Raw genomic sequence first — 22,116 nt, forward strand, 5'->3', positions numbered from 1 at the left:
TACATTTTGTGCACCATACTTCCTCATTTTTGCTGGTGCTTCCCTTCATGCTCTTGAATTCCTTCATCATGCGGTGCATATTTTTTCGAAGGGCTTGCACCTTTTTACTCGACCCCTCATCGCTGCTACTTCCGTCGAAGGAGTCCTCCTCTTCAGAGGATCTGTCTTTCTTTTTTCTCGATGTCTTCCCTTCACTCTCCAGGTCCATTGCCCGATTATAGGCATCGTCATAGGATGTGGGGGGTACAATTTTCATTTTTCTTCTGAGTGACAATTTTTGGCCCTCCACAAACCACCTTTTCTTTAACCCATCTCCGGGCTGATTATCCATTCTCCCCAACAATTCCTTGAGGCGTCGGCTATATGCGCGGATGGTCTCACTTTTCCCTTGCTTGGTGCTCAGGATCTCTGCTACAGTTTCATTATCATCTCTGAGTCGTCGAAACTCCTTTTCGAAGGCTTTGTGCAATGCATCCCAAGTTGTCAGTTGGGTTTTGTCAGCATCCGAGTACCAATCGATTGCTACTCCTCATAGGGTGGCGGGAAATTGCACCACCCATTCAGCCGTGTCGACCACGCCATTGGCTGACCAGATTGTCTCACATGTACGACAGTGTCGTACAGGGTCTTCTTTCCCATCTCCGGTGAACTTCGGTAATTTTTGCCAATTTGCCATTACGTTTCTTAGCGGCGGCCCGGTCTGCCCTCCGGAACTCAAATTTAACCCTCCAGGAACTCCTCCTCCAAGCACTTGTCCTCCCGAAGGTACTCCGCCGAGATTTGGTCCGTTGGGTCCCACCAAGTTGCTCTGACTACTAGGGTTTGATGAGCCTACCCCGAATAGATTGCTTTTACTACCGTGACCTTCATCGGCCTCTCTATCCTCGGTCTCTGTCTCGTCTTCCCTCTTGGTCTTAGCACCTCTGTATGGTGTGTACATCTCTACCGTACTCCCGTCACCGATCTCCTCCAATGTTAGGGAAAGGTCCCCCAACCGTTTCCTAGTGGTTGCTATTAGTGTGGAAACCTGGCCCTCGCCAGAGGCATTGTTGCCATTTCCGCCGCTTCCTTCCTCGACAATCCTCTTAAATCTTCTTCGTTCTACTTGTTGTTCGAGAATTAATGCTCGTTGGGCGGCTTCAGAGTCCCCAATGTATTCCTTCTTATTTTTTTCCTTATTTAGCACATTGGGGATTAATTCTAAATTCTCTTTATGCAATAGAACAAGGCATCATATTGAAAAGAACACTTTATTAATTCATCCCTGGTATACAATGTATGTAACTACAGTGGGGTGTTCTTGTTTTATTCTCCTTCGCCCGTACACATTCACGAATTATTCATCCCTCGGTCGGTGTCATTGCGCCCCTCTTGGCGCTCGTGAAACTCCCGTAGGATTTGCTGGCATCGGTTCTCCCGATAGGTCTCTTCCCTACGGCTTTGGAGAGCCAAAAATGTCTGTGCCAGAAGGTTGGGCAAAATTGCTCATCAACCGATTTACCGTCGGGCTTACACCAAGCGCACTCCACACAGCGTCCTCTGGAACATCCTCGGTGGTGGCTTCCCTTCGTACGTGTGTTTCAATCGCCACCTGGAGGATGCAGGAGAAATCCTTCGTGAGTACTAGTTCTCCGTCGAATAGTTCTTCAGGTTCTTCGTCCGGGTTACTGCTCGTCCCTTCGGCCAATGGTTGTCCCATTATCCGTGTGCCATGTAGTATACTCCCGTGCTCCGGATAAATTTTGGCAACGACGCCAGATGTTTACCCTCTGGGTGAACAGTTTAGAACATACAGATAGAACACTCAATGCAGAATAATAATGCCATAGATATTAGATAAAACATAAGAGATGCTATTCCATTCATAATCATGTGTGTCTTTACAAGTTACCTTCCAAGGTATATAAAGGTACTGAGGGGGTGCGAGGGGCAACCGTCACACCCGTAACTACCATCCCTCGGTTACCGAACTAACAAGGACAAATACAACTTAATTAACTAGTTTTATTCTCGTACAATATTGCCACTAACATTCACTAGGATTATTGACCCTTGGGCTGCCCCTTGAATTACTATTGTATCTATTCTTCCTTTGTTCACTGATGAAGAACCTATAACACCTTATTCAAGATGAAATTGTTATAAAACAATGCCCATGCCTTGATTTGTTGGTTTGATAGATCGTGTGTGCAAACAAGACTAACAAGGGAAGAGATATATTGATGCAAAAATGGGCTCACAAGTGAATTTCGGGTTTTGAGGACTGCATTACATGTGTGGAAAAACAAGAGCATTGACTTGCAATTGTGGAGAACGAACATGCAACTTCATGTGTAATGGGAAAATAAAAGTTTGCACTTGTAATTGGATCCTAGAGACTCATTTTCAAGTGTTTTTGAGTGCATTTTGAACCAATTTCGGGTCTTGGAAGGTGAAATGTGAGTGAAAAGCAGCGAGCTTGAAAAGGTGGAAATGACCAATGCAAATGTAGGGAAAAAATTTTACACTTGCACTTGTAATTGGGTCTTGGAGATTTGATAGCAAGATAGCAAGTCTTGAATGTTTGGGATGTGCAAAATGGGGAAGAGATGCTGAAACTTTCACTTGCAATCGGGTCTTGGAGACCCGAATGCAAGTGAGTTTGCATATAAACTTGCAGCAAGGACCTTAAAATCTGATTACACATAAAAGAGGCTTAGCAAGATAAATAGACACTTGCATTCATCACTCAAAAAGATAGGTGACTTGGCTAAGACACTTTGCATTGGGGTTTTGTGGACCAATTACAAGTGGAAGGGTAGTACTTGCACACTTGCAGTCGGATTTCAAAGACCCAATTGCAAGTAAAATATACATTGCCAATGGTGAAGCATGAAGGGCTTGCAACGGGTTCTAAAGACCCAATTACAAGTGATTTTATTTTGCAAAGAAAATAACCCCTACATACTTGCAGTCGGTTTTCTAGAACCTGATTGCAAGTGACCAAGTGTGTCTCTTTTCTTTTATAAAGCGAACTTGTAATCGGGTTTCAAAACCCCGATTACAAGTAAAGTTGATTTACTTGCAATGTTGGACATAAAACCCCCACTTGACTTTGACAAGAACGCTCAAATAAAAGGACTTTAGTTGCAGTCATGTCTTAAAGACCCGATTGCAAGTTATAGTGCAACTTGTAATGATCCTCTAGAGACTTGATTTTGCAAGTAACTTGACAATTAAAACAATGAACTAACTTGTAATCGGGTCTCAAAGGCCCGATTACAAGTACGTGCATTTACTTGTAATGTCATCCAAAAATTCTTACTACTTGCATTGAGGTCAAAAAGTTCCTACTTGCAGTGACTTAATTTGCAATGACAGCAAAAGGTTCCTACTTGCAGTGACTGACCTGAAACCCGAAACTACACAAATAGCTAGGAAAATAAAGGCCAAAACCAACCAAAACTTGGGCAATGATGGCAAATTCACCCACACATGATTAGACACTAACCAATACAAGTTTTAACCACCTAAAATGTGCCTTTAGAGACAAAATTGACACATTTTGAGTAAAAATTCCTAGGGGTTGTCAAATTTTTGAAAATCCAAAAATTGGGACAACAGTTTGCTTCATATATGCTGAATGTCTTAAAGTTATTCCTCCTATGATTTATGACTTGATTTGAACTGTGTTCCCCCTTGTTCTTTTCTCAAATATTCAGGTTCAGAAGAATATCAAGAATGATATTTATTTTCAAAACCATATTGTGAAGTTGAACATTTGTAGAAAATTAAAAAAAAGTGCAATTCTTCAACACTTGACTAAATAAAGCAATAGAATTCCTTTTCAAATGACGGCTACAATTTGATGCATTCTTGTATACTAGAAAATAATATAATTTTAATACATGCAAATGAAACCAAACACAAAAATAAAAAGAACAAAATATCAAGAGAATAACCCTGCATGCACAAATTTTATGAAGCCTGAGTTTGTTCATTGTTATATTTCAAAAGTACCAATGTCGAGGCACAATAAATCAAACTTACAGTTGTTCCAATTTAGTCAGGTTACCAAGCTCTAACGGCAATGTTCCATTAAGACTGTTTGATGAAAAGCTCCTGAATTGGGAAAAAACAATCATAAGAAATATTTGGGGTCTTTTCCATTTGAATACTACTCTGAACAATTGTAAAACTAATTGCTTGTGAATGACATGAAAAGGATAAGCATGCATAGATTGAAAAAGATTATTCGACTTTAACGGACTGCACTTTTATGACATTTCTTCCAAAAAGAACAGGGAAATAATATATGCAATTCACATAAAGAAAAATCAGCTGGAACAAATAATTCAAATTGGATCCAGTTGTGATGCAATTGACTTCACCATTGTTGCATCCGTATTGCCGTAGGAACTCTAAGAAGCTTTTGTGACCCTTAGAGAATCGTCCTTGTGTAATTTGATCAATTAAACTTATATTAGACAGGAAAAAATGTAATGGTATCTATAAGTGTTGAAACAGGTGCAGGATATCTAGGTAGTAGTAGAGAAGCCCAACAAAGTTTTCTACAAATTCTGATTTGAATTTTTATTTGAAAAAATAGGTCTTAGACATGGTTCATTGGTTTGTGCTGAACTGAACCCATGGTACTAAACACATGATGGATTCAGAAATGATTGAGCCTGTCACAGAAACACAACACAAGAATGGGTTTGTGCAGAACTGATATTGCCACCAGAAAACTAGCGATGGATTTGTTCAGGGCCCAAATTGTGCTGAATAAGACATAAACTAAAACAATAGTCCACATTGGAAAATAGACCAATTTGCAAGTTGTCTGTTAGGATCGTATATTGTTCGGAGGTATATGTATAAATCTTTTAGTATGCTTTGCATAAAAGAGAGTTTTGAAGAGGAATTGAACAATAATCTGAAGTTTGAGTTCAGTATTGCAGAGCATAGTGGAAATATGGTAGTATAGAACTAAAGCCGTGAGTTCCAGACTAAGGAAAATGGGTTGATTGTTGTCTACTATAGCCTTATGAGTTTATAAACCTGCAATCACTAGTGTTAATGGATTGGACTCATTAGAGACACCCACTTGTCAGTATTTTCCTATAATAGGTCTATCCAGGCTAAATATTTGATGTTTACTATTGTCGGTATGTTCTATGTGTTTATTTTCCATGTTTACATGTATATTTCTCAACATTTCATGTAATTCATGCAACATGGTCACTCCATGAATTGGTGTCTGTGGACATATTGCTAAAACCTGTGCTGAATCACACAATTCAAGTATAAGATTAGTTTTAGTTTTATGATTTAAACATTGGTTTAACCAGTCTAATCACAAATGATATTGGTATCAAAGTTTTGAATGTAGTTAGTGGAGTTCAGTGTAATGTCCCCTACTAGGAGGCTGCCTGTTTCCCAATGAATTAACACTCGCCTTTCCCTACACACACCAACCTATCCTCTCATAGGCATTAGAAAATGAATTGAAGTCTAGCCCATTAATAAAATAGTCTTTCATGTACTATGAATGTATATGAAATTAAGTATGACTGTCATACATATTACAGTCTATATTAATATTACTATTAGCTTCTGCATAAGAACATCATCAGAATTCATATATTAAGCATACATATTAAGCACATCCCCATGCATACCACCAAAAACAAGGATGTTACTGCCTGTAACTTAATAACAGTTCTAATCTGATCTGATCAATGGTGATGTCACTGGATGCTTTTGATTCCTTTACCTCTTCATCATGTATGCCCTTTGGCAAGAGACACACCCTTTCACCATTATCACCCTTTGAAATAATGCAACTCTTCATTATTCTGCCCTTTTAAAGGGACACAACCTTTCACAATCGGATCTGCACTTATTTTAATCAGATCTGCACTTCTCATTCCCAAATTATCCCCCACTTGAGATGAGTTCTCTTCTCCCTTTTATACCTCATATTTGGGGCAGTCACAACTTATCATTTCATGCCTTTTGACCATTCATTAACTTTAATCAAATTTTTGTTATATTTAATTATATTTTTTATATTTTTATTTTATTTTTATTTTTATTCTTTTGTATTTTAATTTTATTATTATTATCTATTATTATTAAAATATATTTCAAAGTGGGGACATTACAGTCTGCCCCACTCAATATTTGCTTGTCCTCAAGCAATGATGATTCCCAATATGAAATGGCTTTGGAAACACACATGGAATAAACATGCTGGAAACATACCAGGCATGAACCAAACACGAAGCATACAAAAAAATACATTATTAGATTCCTTCTTTATTGACTAGAATGATTCATTGATTCATGTTTACCCTGCAGGATGGCAGGATCAAAGCTTTGATACCAATCGTAATGTCCCCTACTAGGAGGCTGCATGTTTCCCAATGAATTAACACGCATTACTATACATTATTATGCTTCAATTCATATTTCTTAAACTATTACACGAATTAGTATTCATAACACATTTAACATTCATTGCATCAAGTCCTATCTTATCTTCTTTCCTAATCCTAATGAGGGATGGGGATTTACTGTAATAGGGCGCTGACACCAACTACAAAGAGGCTCCCTCAAGGCCCAAGACTACGTCCCTACCCATCTTGGGCTCACCATCACTTGCGATGGGTTTACTTGCCTTTCCCTACACACACCAACCTATCCTCTCATAGACATTAGCAAATGAATTAAAGTCTAGCCCATTAATATAATAGTCTTTCATATACTATGAATGCATATGAAATTAAGTATGACTATCATACATATTGCAGTCTATATTAATATTACTATTAAATTCTGCATAAGAACATTATCAAAATTCATATATTAAGCATACATAATAAGCACATCCCTATGCATACCACCAAGCACAAGGATGTTACTGCCTGTAACTTAATAACAGTTCAGATCTGATCTAATCGATTGTGATGTCACTGGATGTTTTTGATTCCTTTCCTTTCTATCTCTCAATGTGAGAGAGAGGTCACACCTCTTCATCATGTATTCCCTTTGGCAAGAGACGCACCCTTTCACCAATAGCACCCTTTGAAAGAGTGTAACTCTTCATTATTTCTGCCCTTTGAAAGGGACACAACCTTTCACAACCAGATCTACACTTCTCATTCCCAAATTATCCCCCCTTCAGATGAGTTCTTTCTATTAGAATAATATCTTTCTCTTTGTGTTATTAATGGTCATTTAAGTTGTTTCTAATTTCGCCTCTAGTTAACGATTGTTTCTTTTAGAAACATCATCTTTGTACTCTATTTAAAGGAGTTTTGTTTTCTTGATTAATTGAACAACATCGATTCTTTGAAATCCATATGCTTTTGCATCTGTATTATGGTATCAGAGCCTTGGTTATTTTCGAAATAATTTTTCAATTAAAAATTTGTCATGAATTTTTAACAGTTTTTTTGAAAAATTTATTTGTTTATTCGAAATTGCTACTAGGGTTTTCTCTCTATTTTCTGCCCTCTCCCACGACCCGTCTCTCCTGCATTTCGCGCAACCACGCGACTTTCCTACCTGCAGATTTATTTTTTCTGCCATTTTTGGACGAAAATCTGCATTTTCGGCTAGGGTTTTGACCCTCTAGATTCAGTCAAAAAAAACTTCTGAGCACGGATTCATAGTGGGTTTTTCGAGATCTCAACTGGGTCGTCGTCAGAATTTTCTGGGTGCTTCGATTTTTGTGCCTCAATTTTCGAGCCAGCGGATCCAGATTCTAATAGCAGATTCTTTCTGGGTTTTTCGCAAGGATTTTTGGGTTGTCTTTGGATTTTTCTAGGTCAGCCGGAATTTTTTTTCTTGAAATTCGTGCTCGTCGTACTTCATTTTTTGAAGTTTGTACCTGCATCTGCCTCTGTTTTTGCATTGGGATTCAAATTTTTTGAATTCCGTGCCAGTGCCTCTTCTCAATTTTTTCGTTTTCCATGCATTGGGAAACGTGCAAGATGGCGTCATTGACCAACTTGATGTTGGAAGGCAGTAAGGTTTTGTGCACTTAGCATCTTCTTAGTACCTTGTTTTTCGTGCCTCGAAAAGCGTGAAGATGGCTTATGGGCATCGATGTTTGTTTCATTTTTTAATATTTTTTTACCTTTAAAAAAAAAATTCTGATGGGTTTTAATATTTTTTTCCCTTGAAAAAATATGTGGGTTTTAATAATTTTGTCCTAAAAAAATTATCTGTGGGTTTATGATTTTTTCCTCAAAAATTGTACTTTGTTGTAGTTTGTTTTTAGTCGCACCTGGAGTTGTTGTGCGAACATCTGCACTAGTCTCTTGTTTGCAGTCTATTTTCGGGCATCTTGCTCATCTGCAATAGTTTGGAGGGTTTGCCGATTTTTTCCTCAAAATCATGACAGTTGTTCTTGGTGTGTCTCTGGTTACAAGGAGGGACAGTTCTCCAACATCAGGTTGGACGGTTGGTGTTGTTTTGGGTATCTCCAGAAGTTCTGCAGTTTCTAGGAGGGTTGGTGGCAGACTCATCTCAAGTGGCAGAGTTAGTGGCAGGCTCTTGTCTTCTGTTGCAGCGTGTTCTGAGAAGAAGGGGGCAACCTTCTCTGTTATTTCTCTTGGTAGTTAGAACAATGACCATTAAGGGAGGGTATTAGAATAATATCTTTCTCTTTGTGTTATTAATGGTCATTTAAGTTGTTTCTAATTTCGCCTCTAGTTAACGATTTTTTCTTTTAGAAACATCATCTTTGTAACTCTGTTTAAAGGAGCTTTGTTTTCTTGATTAATTGAACAACATCGATTCTTTGAAATCCATATGCTTTTGCATCTGTATTACTTTTCTTCCTTTTATATCCATATTTAGGGGAGTCACAACTTATCATTTCATGCCTTCTGACCATTCATTAACTTTAATCAAATTTGAATTAAATTTTTTATATTTTTATTTAATATTTATTTTTATTCTTTTGTATTTTAGTTTTATTATTAATATTTATTATTAAATTATATTTCAAAGTGGGGCATTGCATTTAGATTGTGGTGTTATAGGTTGCATTTGATATCACTGACCATGTTGGCCAGGCAAGAGGTGAATATTTTCCCTAAGGAGGTAGAACTGTCAAATCACAGGAGAAATGACTTAAGAAGGAAACATACCCCAGACATAGAAGAAAGAGTATTAAAGTTGGAAAGGGATGTGTCTTGCGCTTCAGTTAAAAGAGGAGGTATGTTTAAGTAGCAGCACTCAATGCAAGGATGAATTGATCAAGATAATTCATATTAAAATCCAAGTAAAAATGGCCAAAATCGATGCATTCCTTGAATGAAGTTATTCAGCAAATTTGATTTCACAAGAGTTGGTAGAGAAGCTTGGATTAGGGGCATATGATCACTACACCAAATTCTTTGAGATGGGTGGAGCAGGGTATGGAGATTTATATCACCAAACAATACAACATTAAGTCTGGAATTAATAGCTTTTATTGATGAATTTCTGGTAAATATTGTCCCTCTTGATGTTGCTTGTGTAGTATTTAGAAACCCCTATTTTGCGAGAGGGGTGCTATTGGAAATATTATATCATAGATAGTATAGGTTAGTAAATAATGTTAGGAGTGTTGGTGAATAAATAAAAGTCAGTGAATCCTTTATGCTAGTAAACATTTATTAGTAAGTTTATAAGTAATGTTTTTTTTGATCGGTAAAGGCAGAGCCAGATTTGTATTAATTAGTTTTAAATACATAGGTTTGTCACTGAATTCCAAGACAATCAAAAAAGAAAGCCCCTACACTTAGAGAGCACAGAGGTCCCTCCAAAATCTGTAAACCTTTAAACTTATGGTTTAGCCATTTTTCTAAACCATCGAAGGTTTAAAAGTCCAGAAGAAGCAAACAGACTATAAACAGTTATGTCCGATTTTCAACAACCTAGGAACAGAGTTTTTGAACGCAAAATTGATATCTAATAAAAATATACATATATAATTGCATAACCAGTAATCAAAATGAGATATCCACAGAAAGCCTAGCTTGAGGAGGGAATGTCAGGTTGTTGAAGCTGCTTCCTTGGATGGCCTTAGCCTCTGCTTGCTGAAGAGCCCCGGCCACGACCCTTGCTCCCACGACCACTGCTCGGGCCGCCTCTGCAACTCTGATCAGGTTTTGGCTCAGCATTCGCAGCAATCAAAAGCAGGAATCCATTCAACCTTGCAAATTGGAACAGAATCTCCTCTTTCCCTTGAGCCTCTGGGTCTTCACCTAAAAAACGCCATTTGAGATAGCTCAGCCCTGCACTAGCGAACACTCTATGCCTATTCAATTCTTTGCCCTTCAGGTCCAGTAAGAATGGGTAATAGTTGATAAGTGCTCTGTGGGCATTAAAGAGGATTCGGTCGCTTGGTCTGGGTGCACCAGAGTCATGAAGGGCCTTGTTCAAAACTTCTTGGAGTTCTTGAAGAATTTCCACTGGGAAGAGTTCCCTGGTAAGATTCCAGACCATTTTCTTGGGTAGCTTCTGGTCCAGCAAAGACGCCACGAATCTGGAAGAGATGCTGGTGTTATCTCTTGGGTATTCATCTCTACTCAAATGAGCGCTACCCAGAATCAATTTGACGGCTAGAAGAATTGGAGGATCCGAATTGGTAAGGAGACGTTTGAGTCTCAATTCCGTAATCTTCCTGAAAGAAACCTGACGAGTAGAAGCCCTAAGAGAAATGGGGGTGTCTGCACCGAAGCAAGATTCAAGCCTGGGATAAACACTCATAATGAAGCCAAACGAGGGCTCGGAAGACATGGTATCCGAGACCAAGGACATGCAAGAAGAAGAACTAAGGAGGAAGCCAAAGAATGTCAAGAGAGAAAAGGGACGCTTCTGCAGGAAGGCAAGTGCACAATTCAACAAGCAATAATGGGAATTAGAGAGCAATAAAAGCTCGCTCGAAGGTGGCGGAAATTAAATGCCCAAATCAGACCAAATCTACTCAAGTGCGGAGGGAAAGATTAACCTGCAGACAACTCATGAAAAGGACTAGACGGCCGCGCTCACCAGCTGGAGCTGAGTGGGTCCTGGTTTTATGTTGCCGATTTGTCCTAGGCTAAGCCGGACCCACCTTGCGACCCCATGTTGGCTGAATGATTTATTTGAAAAAGAAAGTGACCGTTGGGATTAACCGCCAAAAGGAGGGCGGGTAAAGAATATTTAAAATTTTATTTTTGCAATCCGCCAGTCCGCTGGCAAGCAACATCTCAAACATTTTCTGATCAAGTCTTAATGCCTTGCTCAATCTAAATTATTAGCTGGCTAAAAGCCCTGAGACCACCGGTGAACAAAGGTGCCTTGAGCTGCAATTTTTGATAAGGCATCCACCTCTTCATTTGCTTCTCTGTAAATATGTTTTGCCTCGAAGTGTTCAAGCATGTCCAGGTTTTCTAGTATTCTTTCCAATAGAGCTTGAAGCCTCCAATTGGGGGTTATCTTCTTCCTTATAGCATTAATTGCTATCTCTGAATCTCCTTCCACTGAAACATTTTTGATGCCATGGTTGATGCAGTCTTGCAAGCCTAATAGTAGAGTGGTAAACTCTGCTATGTTGTTGGTGTCTGGAGGGATTGGTTTTGCCATTTTCCCAATGATTGCTCCTATTTGATCTCTGATAACATAGCCGATTTCGGAGGGGCCAGGGTTGCCTTTGGAAGCCCCATCAAAATTCAGTTTCACCCAATCTGGCTTCGGGGGAGACCAGATTGCATCTTTCCTTTTATTGGTTTTATGGCAGGAAAGTGAGGGGATAATGATTCCTTGCCAATTTTGACTAATTTTCTTATCCCATGAAGAGAAAACTTTAGACTGATTCAGAGCAAAGGCTGTTCTGCTATTGATTGAATCCACTATTGCCAATTCTATTGAATTTAGGATTGATACCTGATTTCTAGCTTTGCCTTCAAATAGCCTGCGATTCCTTTCTTTCCATATTTCCCAAATTAAGCATGATGGAGCAATTTCCATAATTTGGCTCAACAAGCTCTCCTTTATATACAGGGGCCAGCTCCGAAATAGAGACTTAATTTCATTCGGCAAGGCTAAGATTAGTTCCAATTTTGCACAGAGCCATCTCCAACATTTGGAGGCAAAGGGTCAATTCAGGAGGAGATGATCCACTGACTCCGATTGGGCTTTGCAAAGTATACATCTTGAAGGTCCTTCATAACCCATTCTTGTGAACTTGTCTACTATTAGAATTTTTTTTTGAGTTGCCAACCATGCAAAGATGCCCGCTTTCGGTATGATTTTGGAGCTCCAAAACATCTTCAAAGGGATATTGAGGTTGTTGTGCTCTGCAGGGCTGACCAGAACTATGTATCCATCCTTTGAGTTATACTGTCCTGTTTTAGAAGGCTCCCAAATGAGAGAATATTCCCCTCTTCTTGGGCTGATATTTCTTGCTTGTAAGTGTCCTAAAAGTTTTCCAAGGTCCTTCCTTGGAATCGGCAAGCCCTCCATTGATTTCCACTTCCAACTATGTGAGTTCGATGCATCTACCATTTCCAGATAGTCTCTAGCTCTGACTCCCCAATTCTATTTGAACCAAATTTCTATGGCAGGGATATGAATAATGTTTGCCAATGGTGGATAACCGCCCCAAGAGTCTTCCCAGGTTTCTACAAGAGGTGATGAAGTTCCATATCCTTGATCCTTTAGGGAATGTCCCTATTCTGAGGATGTTAAGATGATTCTAGTCTGGGAGGTACTTTGTTGCTAGCATTCTGACCCAAGAGGCATTTGGGTTTTTGATGAATTTCCATACTAGTTTCGCCCCCAAGGCTATATTTTGTAATTTAAAATCCTTGATGCCTAAGCCACCCATTGGTTTGGGCTTAATAATTTTGTCCTAGGCAATTAGCGCAATCTTCTACTTCTCTTCAGTGTTTTGCCAAAAAAAATCTCTCATCTTTTTGATGATGTAGGAATTGGCACTAGATGTTAAGGATAAAATAGATAAAAGATAAGTTGGTAAGGCCGAGATCACTGCTTGAATCATGACTAATCTTCCCGCCCAAGACAACCATTTGCCCTTCCAAGCATTTGCACTTCTTTCAACTTTGATTTTTAGTGGATCCCAGAGTTTGGAGTTCCTTACACCTCTGTCTATTGGGATGCCCAAATAGGTGCATGGAAGGCTTCCTTCTTTGCAATTTAAAATTCTAAGAATTCTGGTCTGAAGTGAGATTGATGTTGTGAAGAAGAAAACTTTAGTTTTGTCCTTGTTTCTTAACTGGCCTGAAGCCCTACCATACAGATCTAGAATCTGGTTTAGGTGATTGGCTTCCTTAACATTTGCTGACCCCAATAAGAGATTATCATCTGCGAACTGCTGATGGGTGGCTACAAAGTCTTTGGTTATTTTGATTCCCTCTATCTTTTGATTGACATGACTAGCTTTGATGGCTCTTCCCAGAGCCTCCCCCATTATTATGTACAAAAAGGGAGAAAGGGGGTCCCCTTGCCTAATACCCCTTGAGGAAGAGAAAAAACCCGTTGGCTTCCCATTAATCAGTATTGAAAATTTGGGCGTTGAGATGCACTCAAATATCCAATTTATCCATTGCTTATCAAATCCAAAGGCTTGCATGATTTTACAAAGGAAATGCCAATCTACACTATCATATGCTTTTGTAATATCTAGCTTTATTATCATACCTGGCCTATTTGTGCTTTGGAGGGTATGAATTGCTTCTTGCGCTACTATCACTCCATCAAGAATTGATCGGCCCGGTACAAACCCTGTCTATTCTTCTAAGATGATGTTGTTTATGAGAGGCTTCATTCTGTTAGTCATGATTTTTGAGAGAATTTTATAAACTGTGTTGCATAGAGAAATAGGCCTGTAATCTCCAAGGTTTTATGCTTTCTCCTTCTTTGGAATGAGTGCTATAAAATAATTGTTTACCTCCTTAAGAATTTTCCCTGCCCTTCTTGAGCACTCTAAGGCTTCTGAGAGTTCCTACCCTAAGATATGCCAGCATTTCTTATAGAAATTTGCAGGGAAGCCATCCGGCCCTGGTGCCTTACCAGAGGGAAGCTGGTTTAGAGCTTGGAGAACTTCTTCCATTTTTATTTTCCCATTTAGGATTTGGTTCTGCTCCACTGATATAATCCTGGGGATCCCGGACAGCAGCTTATTTTGATCTTGAAGATGGGATCCTTCAGTGTTATTCAGGAGATTGGAGTAGTAGGAGATAATCTCTTCTTTTATAACCTCCAGGTCCTCTGAAGTTTGGTTGTTTCTGACTTGTAGTTTAGATATCCAATTTTTGCTTCTTCTGACTTTTGTTACATTGTGAAAAAACTTAGTGTTTTTGTCCCCCATTCTTAGCCAATTCTCTCTTGATTTTTGCTTCCAAAAGATTTCTTCTTTGGAGAGGATATCCTCGTACTCCAGTAGGAGGGATCTTTCCTGCTGAAAAGATTCTTGATCCATGCCCGCCTTGATGATCCTGTCATTTAGGGCTGCTAATTGTTCTTCTATGAGTCTTTTTGATGAGAAGATGTTTTTGAAGTGCTGGGAGTTCCATTGAAGCAATTTCTGTTTGACTAGTTTTAGCTTTGCAATGAAACAGAAAAGTTTTGAGCCCTCAAAGGATTCTTCCTTCCACCATTTCTCTATCATTAAAAGAAAACTTGGCTCTTTCATCCACATATTTTCAAATCTGAAAGGGGTCCTGGTTGACCCCTGAGTGCCTTGTAAAGAGAGCAGGATGGGATAATGGTCCCAGCCTAAGCAAGAGAGAACATTGCAGAGAGGAGTGAACGGAAAAAGAGTAAGATCCCCTTGCCAGAAGAATATATCTATTTTTTCTACAATATTGCTAAAGCCTTTTCTCCTGTTAGTCCATGTAAAGGTGTCTCCTGAGTCTATTTCGAAGAGGCCATTCCTATCAATCCAACTGTTAAAATCCTGTTGAGCACTCCCTAAGCGAGTGATACCCCCCTCTTATCTGACGCGCTCCTGATAGCATTAAAATCGCCCCCAATGAAGACTTGTTCTTCAGATAAGGTGGTCAAAATTCCATCTAGAGAAGACCATGTCTGTCTCTTTTTGGAAGGGGCTATTGGACCATATACATTGATTATGAAGAAAGAAATGTTCGATTGCAGGAGAGTGATTTTAACAAGCATCCAGTCCTTATTAGATGCGATACCTTCAGCTTTAATATGAGAAGGCTTCCAAATTATAATTAGTCCTCTTGAGGAAACTTCTGATGCTACTGTAGTATCCAAAGAAGCTTGAAACGAGGAGCTTCTCCCATTCCCAAACGCCACTGCTAACTTCTCTTCCAGTTTAGTTTCTTGTAGGAGGATTATATCTACACTGACCAAAAGAATCTGTCTTTTGATCACCCTCTGTTTGTTAGGGGCATTGAGTCCCCTAACATTCCAAGATAAGATTTTCATTGTTGTTCAGGAAGGGGATTTCCCTTCCCTACTTTCCAAAGATCCAATAGTTTGGATTGATTTTCCGCCATTCCATCCTGGGTTCTGACCTCTATGAAAGACTTTCGACCCTTCTTGGGTGGGGATGAGCCAAAATCCGGCTTCTCCAAGCCCTCCAGGTTTCTGATGAATCCCTAGCTTTCTTTTCTCCTTGATCTGTGAGTAAAGCACTGCCAAGGGGGTATCCAATATTGCATCCTGATCCTCCTCTCCTATCATGGCATTCTGCAGAAGATTCTGAGCATCCCGATCCAAAGGCAAATCCAGGTCGCTTGATTCAAACAGCGGGGATATCAAGGAAGGGAAGGATATTTCCAAAGATAGGTTGAGAAGGGGCTTATGGAAAAGGCAGTCCGAGAAGGGGGAAGTTTCTCCCTCTGGAAGGGAGGTATCCTCATTGTCCTTGAAGTTTGCTTTAAGGTCCTCTTCAATAACCTCCTCCTCTTGCAAAATTTTCGCAAGGTGAATATTATTGGATTTTGTGAATTTGGCTGTGCGAGAATTTCCCCTTAACTTCTTAGGCCTGAGGCTGCTTTTCTTTCTAGAGGCTTTGGATGGAAGTTGGGAAAAGATGTTAAAAGCTCCTCTGCTCAAAGCTGGAGTTTTTTTTTGCCCGAATAGACTCCTAACTGCCTTTTGAGAATGAGGTTTGGCAATCGGGGATAAAATGAGATGAGGGCAAGGACCCGGGGAGGGAAAGGAGGCCAAAGGAGCATGGCTAGGGGGCGGGGAAGCCAAGCCTACAAGTTTGTTACTCAAACTCGAGCAAGAGGAGGGGGAAAGAAGAACAAGGGGATCTGGAGCCGCAGATAAAGCCCGGGGAGAAGAAGAGACATTACCGAAAGATTGGCGCATTGGCTTTGAAAGGGCTTGAACCGGTATCACGGCTTCTGATTCCAGGGCAGCATCCCGCTCCAAGGTTCTCTTTTGAGGAGTTGAGCTCGCAAATTGTTCTGAGTGCTGAAGAGGGATATTGATGACTCCAATAGACGTTGCCAAAGAGCTACTATTGACTATTTGGTTTCTCAATAAGCATTTGCCAGGAACTACTTTACCCAATCTAATCACTTTTTGCTTCCATTTGCCCAGCTCCGAGATGATCTCAAGCTCACTGTAGAAGCCTTTGGACAGGTCAACCTCGACATAAATGTTTGTTGTATCCCCTTTCTGACCTTCAAAAAAGTCTGCTTCAATTCCTACCAGAGAACCAAGAGCATCCCCTATCTTCAGGAGTGATTCCGGACACCAAAATTCAGAAGGAAGGCCTACTAGGGATAACTAGATAGGAGTTTTCTGGAATTTGTGCTGTGCTGGATTGAACCCTGGTTTCCAATCCAGGAAATGGAATGTGGAGCCTTGACAAAACAAGGGACTACCCTTTGTGATTGTTTTCTTTAGTGCCACATCCACACATTCTATGAACAAGAAATCATTATGCATTTGTCTTACTGCTATAAGGTCTGGAAAGGATGATTTCCACCAATCCACGATATCTTTGCTTGTCCCACCAGTGCCACACCATTTCGCAAAGAAAGCATTCTCCTTGAAGCGGACAAATGAAGGGTTTAGAGATTTCGAAGGGAGCACAAAGAGTTTGCTTCCCATTGATTTCCTGAGCCATTTATGTTCCTTGCTTACAGACCCCTGTTGGTCGGGCCCTGAGGGGAAGGCCTTTCTAGAGTCCTTGACTCGCAAACCTCTGTTAGTCGGACCTAATGTGCTCCAAACCTTGAAAGGCCATCCTATTGTTGAAGGAGGGTAGTTTTGTTGTCTTTGTCGCCTAGGCTGCATCTTGGAATACAGAGATTGTTTAGATGAAATAAATCTCTTCTGATGGGTTGCAATAGGAATACAGTTTGATCCTGTCGCAACCTTTTTTGCCCAAGAGTCTAGGTTTTGGTACTCCTCAGTGGCATTTTGCCGAGGAAACCTATGACAGTGGTTGGCCAGGCTCTAAGACCACGGTCGATTTCGATACCCCGATCTTTGGTGCTGCTGGAGGGGAATGAGTCCACGAGTGGACCAACCCTGATTTCTCAGAGGTCCTATTCCGTGGGAAGTACCCTGGTTTCTCAGAGGTCGAAGACCGCGGGGGGTCCAGCCCTGGTTTCTCAGAGGTCCAGTGTCGCCCATTTTGAGATAGTGGATCAATTGCTGTTTAGATATTTTTTAGTTAATAAGTAATGTTAGTTGTGTGCAAGAAGTTACATATTAGTTGGTTGGTGTGGTTACTTTATGTAAAATGCTTATGTAAAATTAAAGTAAATCAATGTGATATTATTCCAATTGTGTAATATATTTTCATAGTGATATTTTGATAGTTGCCAAAGGGGCAATATCAATCACATGGTTGTCCTATGAATGAGAAGCCATTCTTCTCTTGGGACTTTAGAGGAGTTGCAGGTTATTCGTTGATTTGAGTTTTTAATAGTAGCATTGCTAGGTTTATAGCCCATGAGAACTCTAAATATTGCAACAATTTTTTTCTTTGGCTTGTTGACTTTATGTTTTCAAAGGTTGTTTGTTCTGCGTTTATTTCAACAATGCCAATATATTCTATTGTTATTGCATAAGGGCTATGTCAGACAGCATAAGCCTTGGTGCTTCCAAAAGTTTTCCAAGTACCAGGATCAAGGACAAAGATTAACATGATCCCTGTGACAGAATCAAACCTTGGTGAATATTTTGAGAAATTTCTTGCTAGTGGCAAAGGTGCTGATGTAACTTCTGAATTAGATGAATAAATTATTTCATGGTCATTGGTGCTCGCTGCTTGTTCACCTGTTCTCTATCTTAAAGATTAAGATTTGTTTTTTGAATCTTTTGTTGGCTTATGTTAGTTCCAATTTTGTCAATTCCTTCTGAGTAAGCCACTGGTTCTTTATTTTATATTTCTGTTGGAAAAGTAACAGGCAATATTTCTCTTCCAAGATTAAATAGTGATTGGCTGCAAGAATGAAGTGTGCAAAATAGAGGTGGCGGGGATTAGAAAGAAGATTTGTTAGCTTTGAACGGTTAATAAATGGTTTCTAGGCAGTGAAGGGACTAAGCAAAACAATATTTCAAACATCATTTGTTTTTGTTCACTAAATGAATGTTGTTTGAAGAGTTTGTTGCAAAGTTAAGTTGAAGATATTTGCATTACTAAGGTTACTCAAGTAAATATGCCACATACATACATACATACATACATACAAACATATATATATATATAAAGAGAGAGAGAGAGAGAGAGAGAGAGAGATTGCTTACAATACTATCAGGTTCCGAAGATTTCCAAGCTCCTTTGGTACAGGACCAGAAAAATTATTAATGCCAAGGGCCCTGATAAATGAATGTTTTTAAGATTGCATGGTGCCAGAGATCGTTGAGATGCAATTCAAAGTTCTGTTGGTAAATAAATTTGAATGTACTAACCAATATGACATGAATGAATCAAAGAAATTTAACTAATCAACATGATTTTGATTAGAGGAAGAGCAAGAGCCTCACAAGTATTGCATCTTGGTAAGGTTCCCCAAGAAAGCAGGAATGCGGCCGCTAAAATAGTTCTGGTTCAAGTTCCTACCAATAAAATTTGGAGACCCATTTCACAAGGTAATAAAGTGAATAACAAAAGTTTATCAAAGTATTACTCTTTGAAGTGGCATCAAAAGAACGAGGTATTCTTTCTAAGATAATATAATCAATTTATATAACGTTTTTTTCTGATAGGAAAATTTAATCTGTTCTTCAGTAAGTTAATATTTTCACATAGAGAATATCATTTTTATTATCCAACCAAGTAGAAGATAAACTTACTAATAAAGAAGCTTTAAACTTACAAATCGAAGAGGTAAGTCAGATTAACCAGTTCTTCAGGAAGCTCTCCTGTTTTGTCCAATGAATAAACCTTCCTGAAAGAAGAAAGGTCCTTGAAGGCTTAGTATTGAACACAGTTCAAATTTCAATACAACGTTGTAGAGAGTTCTCAATCTCACTCTAGAAAAAATAGGGTAAATAATTACTAACAAACCACAAATCTTTATGATTTAACTGCATGATGTTGATGAAATTTTTTTAGTGTAAGTAGAATCAACAAATCTGAACATAGATTTAAAAAAAAATCAAGTTAAAGTAATACAACAAAGCTGGACTTAAATTTGAGGAATTTTCACGATTGAAACAAATTCAACACAGCTGAGCTGATGTAAAAGGATGTTTAACAACCGGAGCAGATATTTCACCAATTCTTAATATGTCTCAGGATTCAATCTAGGAAAATTGAGGTAACTTACCATCGTTTATAGTGCGGGAACATATTTAAATCATCTTACTCCAATGCATCAGCCAGTAGAAGATTAACTTAACTCTTGTTAAATACAAAACAAATTCTAATTGCTGACCATCGACATCTATATACAGACATGGGTATTAGTTCTTTACAATGCCAATGTAGCAAGATTTAGTCAACTTTTTAAAAAATTTGTTATGAAAGTGCAATAAACACCTCAAACACCAACTAAAACTAACTCTATTTATCTGACAGACTGACACTGAAATATGGCCCTTATTATACCCAAAGGCTCTTTCACACAGCCCTGTCTCCAAGCTAAATAAATAGTCACAAAGATTCTAAGCTTCCACAGGGGAAAAAAAAATTTGGAGACAACTGTGTATGAAAAGAAATAAAATTGATATATCGGTTCTCCTTAGAGATCCATATTGAGATGAAAACCAGTTATTCCCAGATAGATTGAACTATTCTAACTCTTTTTAAAAACCCCAAAGCTCTCCAGTCTTAATTTAACAAACTCATTCAGCCACCTTTTAACAACAGAACTGACTATGTTGCTTTCGATCTTTAGTTAAATCATGAGAAAGCCACACTTCGATGGAATAAATGCAGATAATAGTCAAAAGAAAAACGGCTAATTTATTCAGTTTTCATATGTTGGCTGCATCAGTTTGTTAAGTATAATATTGGAGACAGGACAGGGCTCTGCATCAGCAGTTCTCTCAAGAACTTAACGACTTCAAATACTCTAACCACCTTTAAGTTGTAACCATGTGGTGAGGTCGTTGTGTAACTTTCAGGATGAGACCTAAGCCTCCTGTCACATTGTATTTGGGTTTGCCAAGTTCAAGTTTATCAAAGTTTTATTGGATGTTCAAGTTTATCAAAGTTTTATTGGATGAACTGTTTAGAAACTAGTAAGCTATTAACTTCAAGAATATAACCAGGCCTAATCAGAAAGTTAAAATTATAAATACAAAAGTGGAATAGTATATGAGATAAATGAAATTTTTTATTTAAATTCCACAAAAGAAATCTCAGACAAGTAGTCAACATATCCAGAGTGCCACCTAAAAACCCATCTTTGCCTTTTTCGTTTTACAACCTCAACAAAGATTTCCCAAATAAAATATTAGGTAAATATGATCTATGTTGCTTGAAGAGTTGAGAAAACATTTGCTTCGTTCCACACTTGGGACTGCAAAGGATCCAGTACAACCTCATCTTACTAATAGAAGCTCCTAATTTCAAGTTTTTGTTGGTCCATGGAAAATAACAAGTCGTCTTATAAACAATACAATTCATTGAGTGAAAAGGTTATTCCAGGCATTACATTTGTGTAACATGGCATAGGGCTCCTGAGCAGTCACACTTGATGCCAGGATTTAGAGTTTGAATATCTGTAGTAGAATTGGCTACGCCAGAGCATGGATCTGTGAGGTTCCAATTTGCAGATGATTCAATACTCCACTTCTCAGAAATTGATCTTATTGCAGCAACTGTTAAATTCAAACAACACAACATGGAATAGTCAATAAACAACATGCTACTAAACAAAACAAAATTATGTATAAAATGAACTTGCCTTCAATAGGATCTGTGACTGCTACTACTTGAGCCGCCTGTAGCAAATATCCAATACCGTAAACAATACATAGAACCCAAAATGATGAAGCCGAGACTTCAATCTTTGACATGGTGGAGACAAAATTAATGTTGTGTTTTTGCGCTTCTCAAGATATCAGAGCTTGTATAAACTCCTCAATACTTGAATTATATAGACAGAATTCATGAAGAGAAATTTAATGCAGACTATTGAGATGAAATTGAATTCAGTGTAAGCATGGCTGTTCCATTTAGGACAAAACTTGAAAGAGTCAAAAGAGATAAACTCGATCTCTATGCCTTTCAGAGACTTTTCAAAGTACATTATTTTAATTTTATTATGTGTCTGGGGCCGTACCAAGTTGTTGTAGTCGGGAGAATCCTGCACAATATCCACTCGCCGCCATGGCATCTTTCACATAATATTGGAGTAGGTCAACTCTGGCTGGCGGTTCTTTTGGAGAACTGCATTACAAATGTATATAACTTACTGTGATAAGATTCCATTACTTTTTTATATTTTAATCTATCTTTTATAATTTATTATTATTTTATTTCCAATAACTATTTAATATGTGTGGATAGGTGGTAGGTATGGGTCGGAATGATTGGTTAGACTTCAGTATTTTAAAGTTCATTTGCTTCCGTTAATGGAAAATAATTCTTTACTTAAATATGTTGGGGTAAATTATTTTAAAAACAATGAAGAATGTCGAAGGTTTAGAATTAAGATTAGTAATAAGTGTAGAATTGATTTT

General features: G+C 38.6%; 1 protein-coding gene across 5 annotated transcripts in view; it reads right to left on the reverse strand.

Moving 5' to 3' along the window:
* LOC131068778 (probable LRR receptor-like serine/threonine-protein kinase At1g56130) overlaps window positions 1–21,828 on the reverse strand; it is a 55,002-nt gene extending 33,174 nt beyond the window's left edge. The window contains exons 1-7 of one of the 5 annotated variants that reach the window (XM_058004050.2): window positions 21,717–21,828; window positions 21,339–21,441; window positions 21,087–21,252; window positions 19,302–19,373; window positions 18,970–19,041; window positions 18,730–18,801; window positions 4,030–4,101 (exon numbers count right to left, since the gene is read on the reverse strand). In XM_058004050.2, coding sequence (XP_057860033.2) covers window positions 4,030–4,101; window positions 18,730–18,801; window positions 18,970–19,041; window positions 19,302–19,373; window positions 21,087–21,252; window positions 21,339–21,441; window positions 21,717–21,770 — 611 coding nt within the window. In that variant the 5' untranslated portion in view covers window positions 21,771–21,828. The other 4 variants (XM_058004053.2, XM_058004055.2, XM_058004054.2 and 1 more) reach the window with 4 other exon arrangements.
* Between the last annotated feature and the right edge of the window lie 288 nt (window positions 21,829–22,116).

The sequence above is a fragment of the Cryptomeria japonica genome, chromosome 11 (genome assembly GCF_030272615.1).
Source record: "Cryptomeria japonica chromosome 11, Sugi_1.0, whole genome shotgun sequence".
In the NCBI taxonomy this organism is placed as follows: Eukaryota; Viridiplantae; Streptophyta; class Pinopsida; order Cupressales; family Cupressaceae; genus Cryptomeria; species Cryptomeria japonica.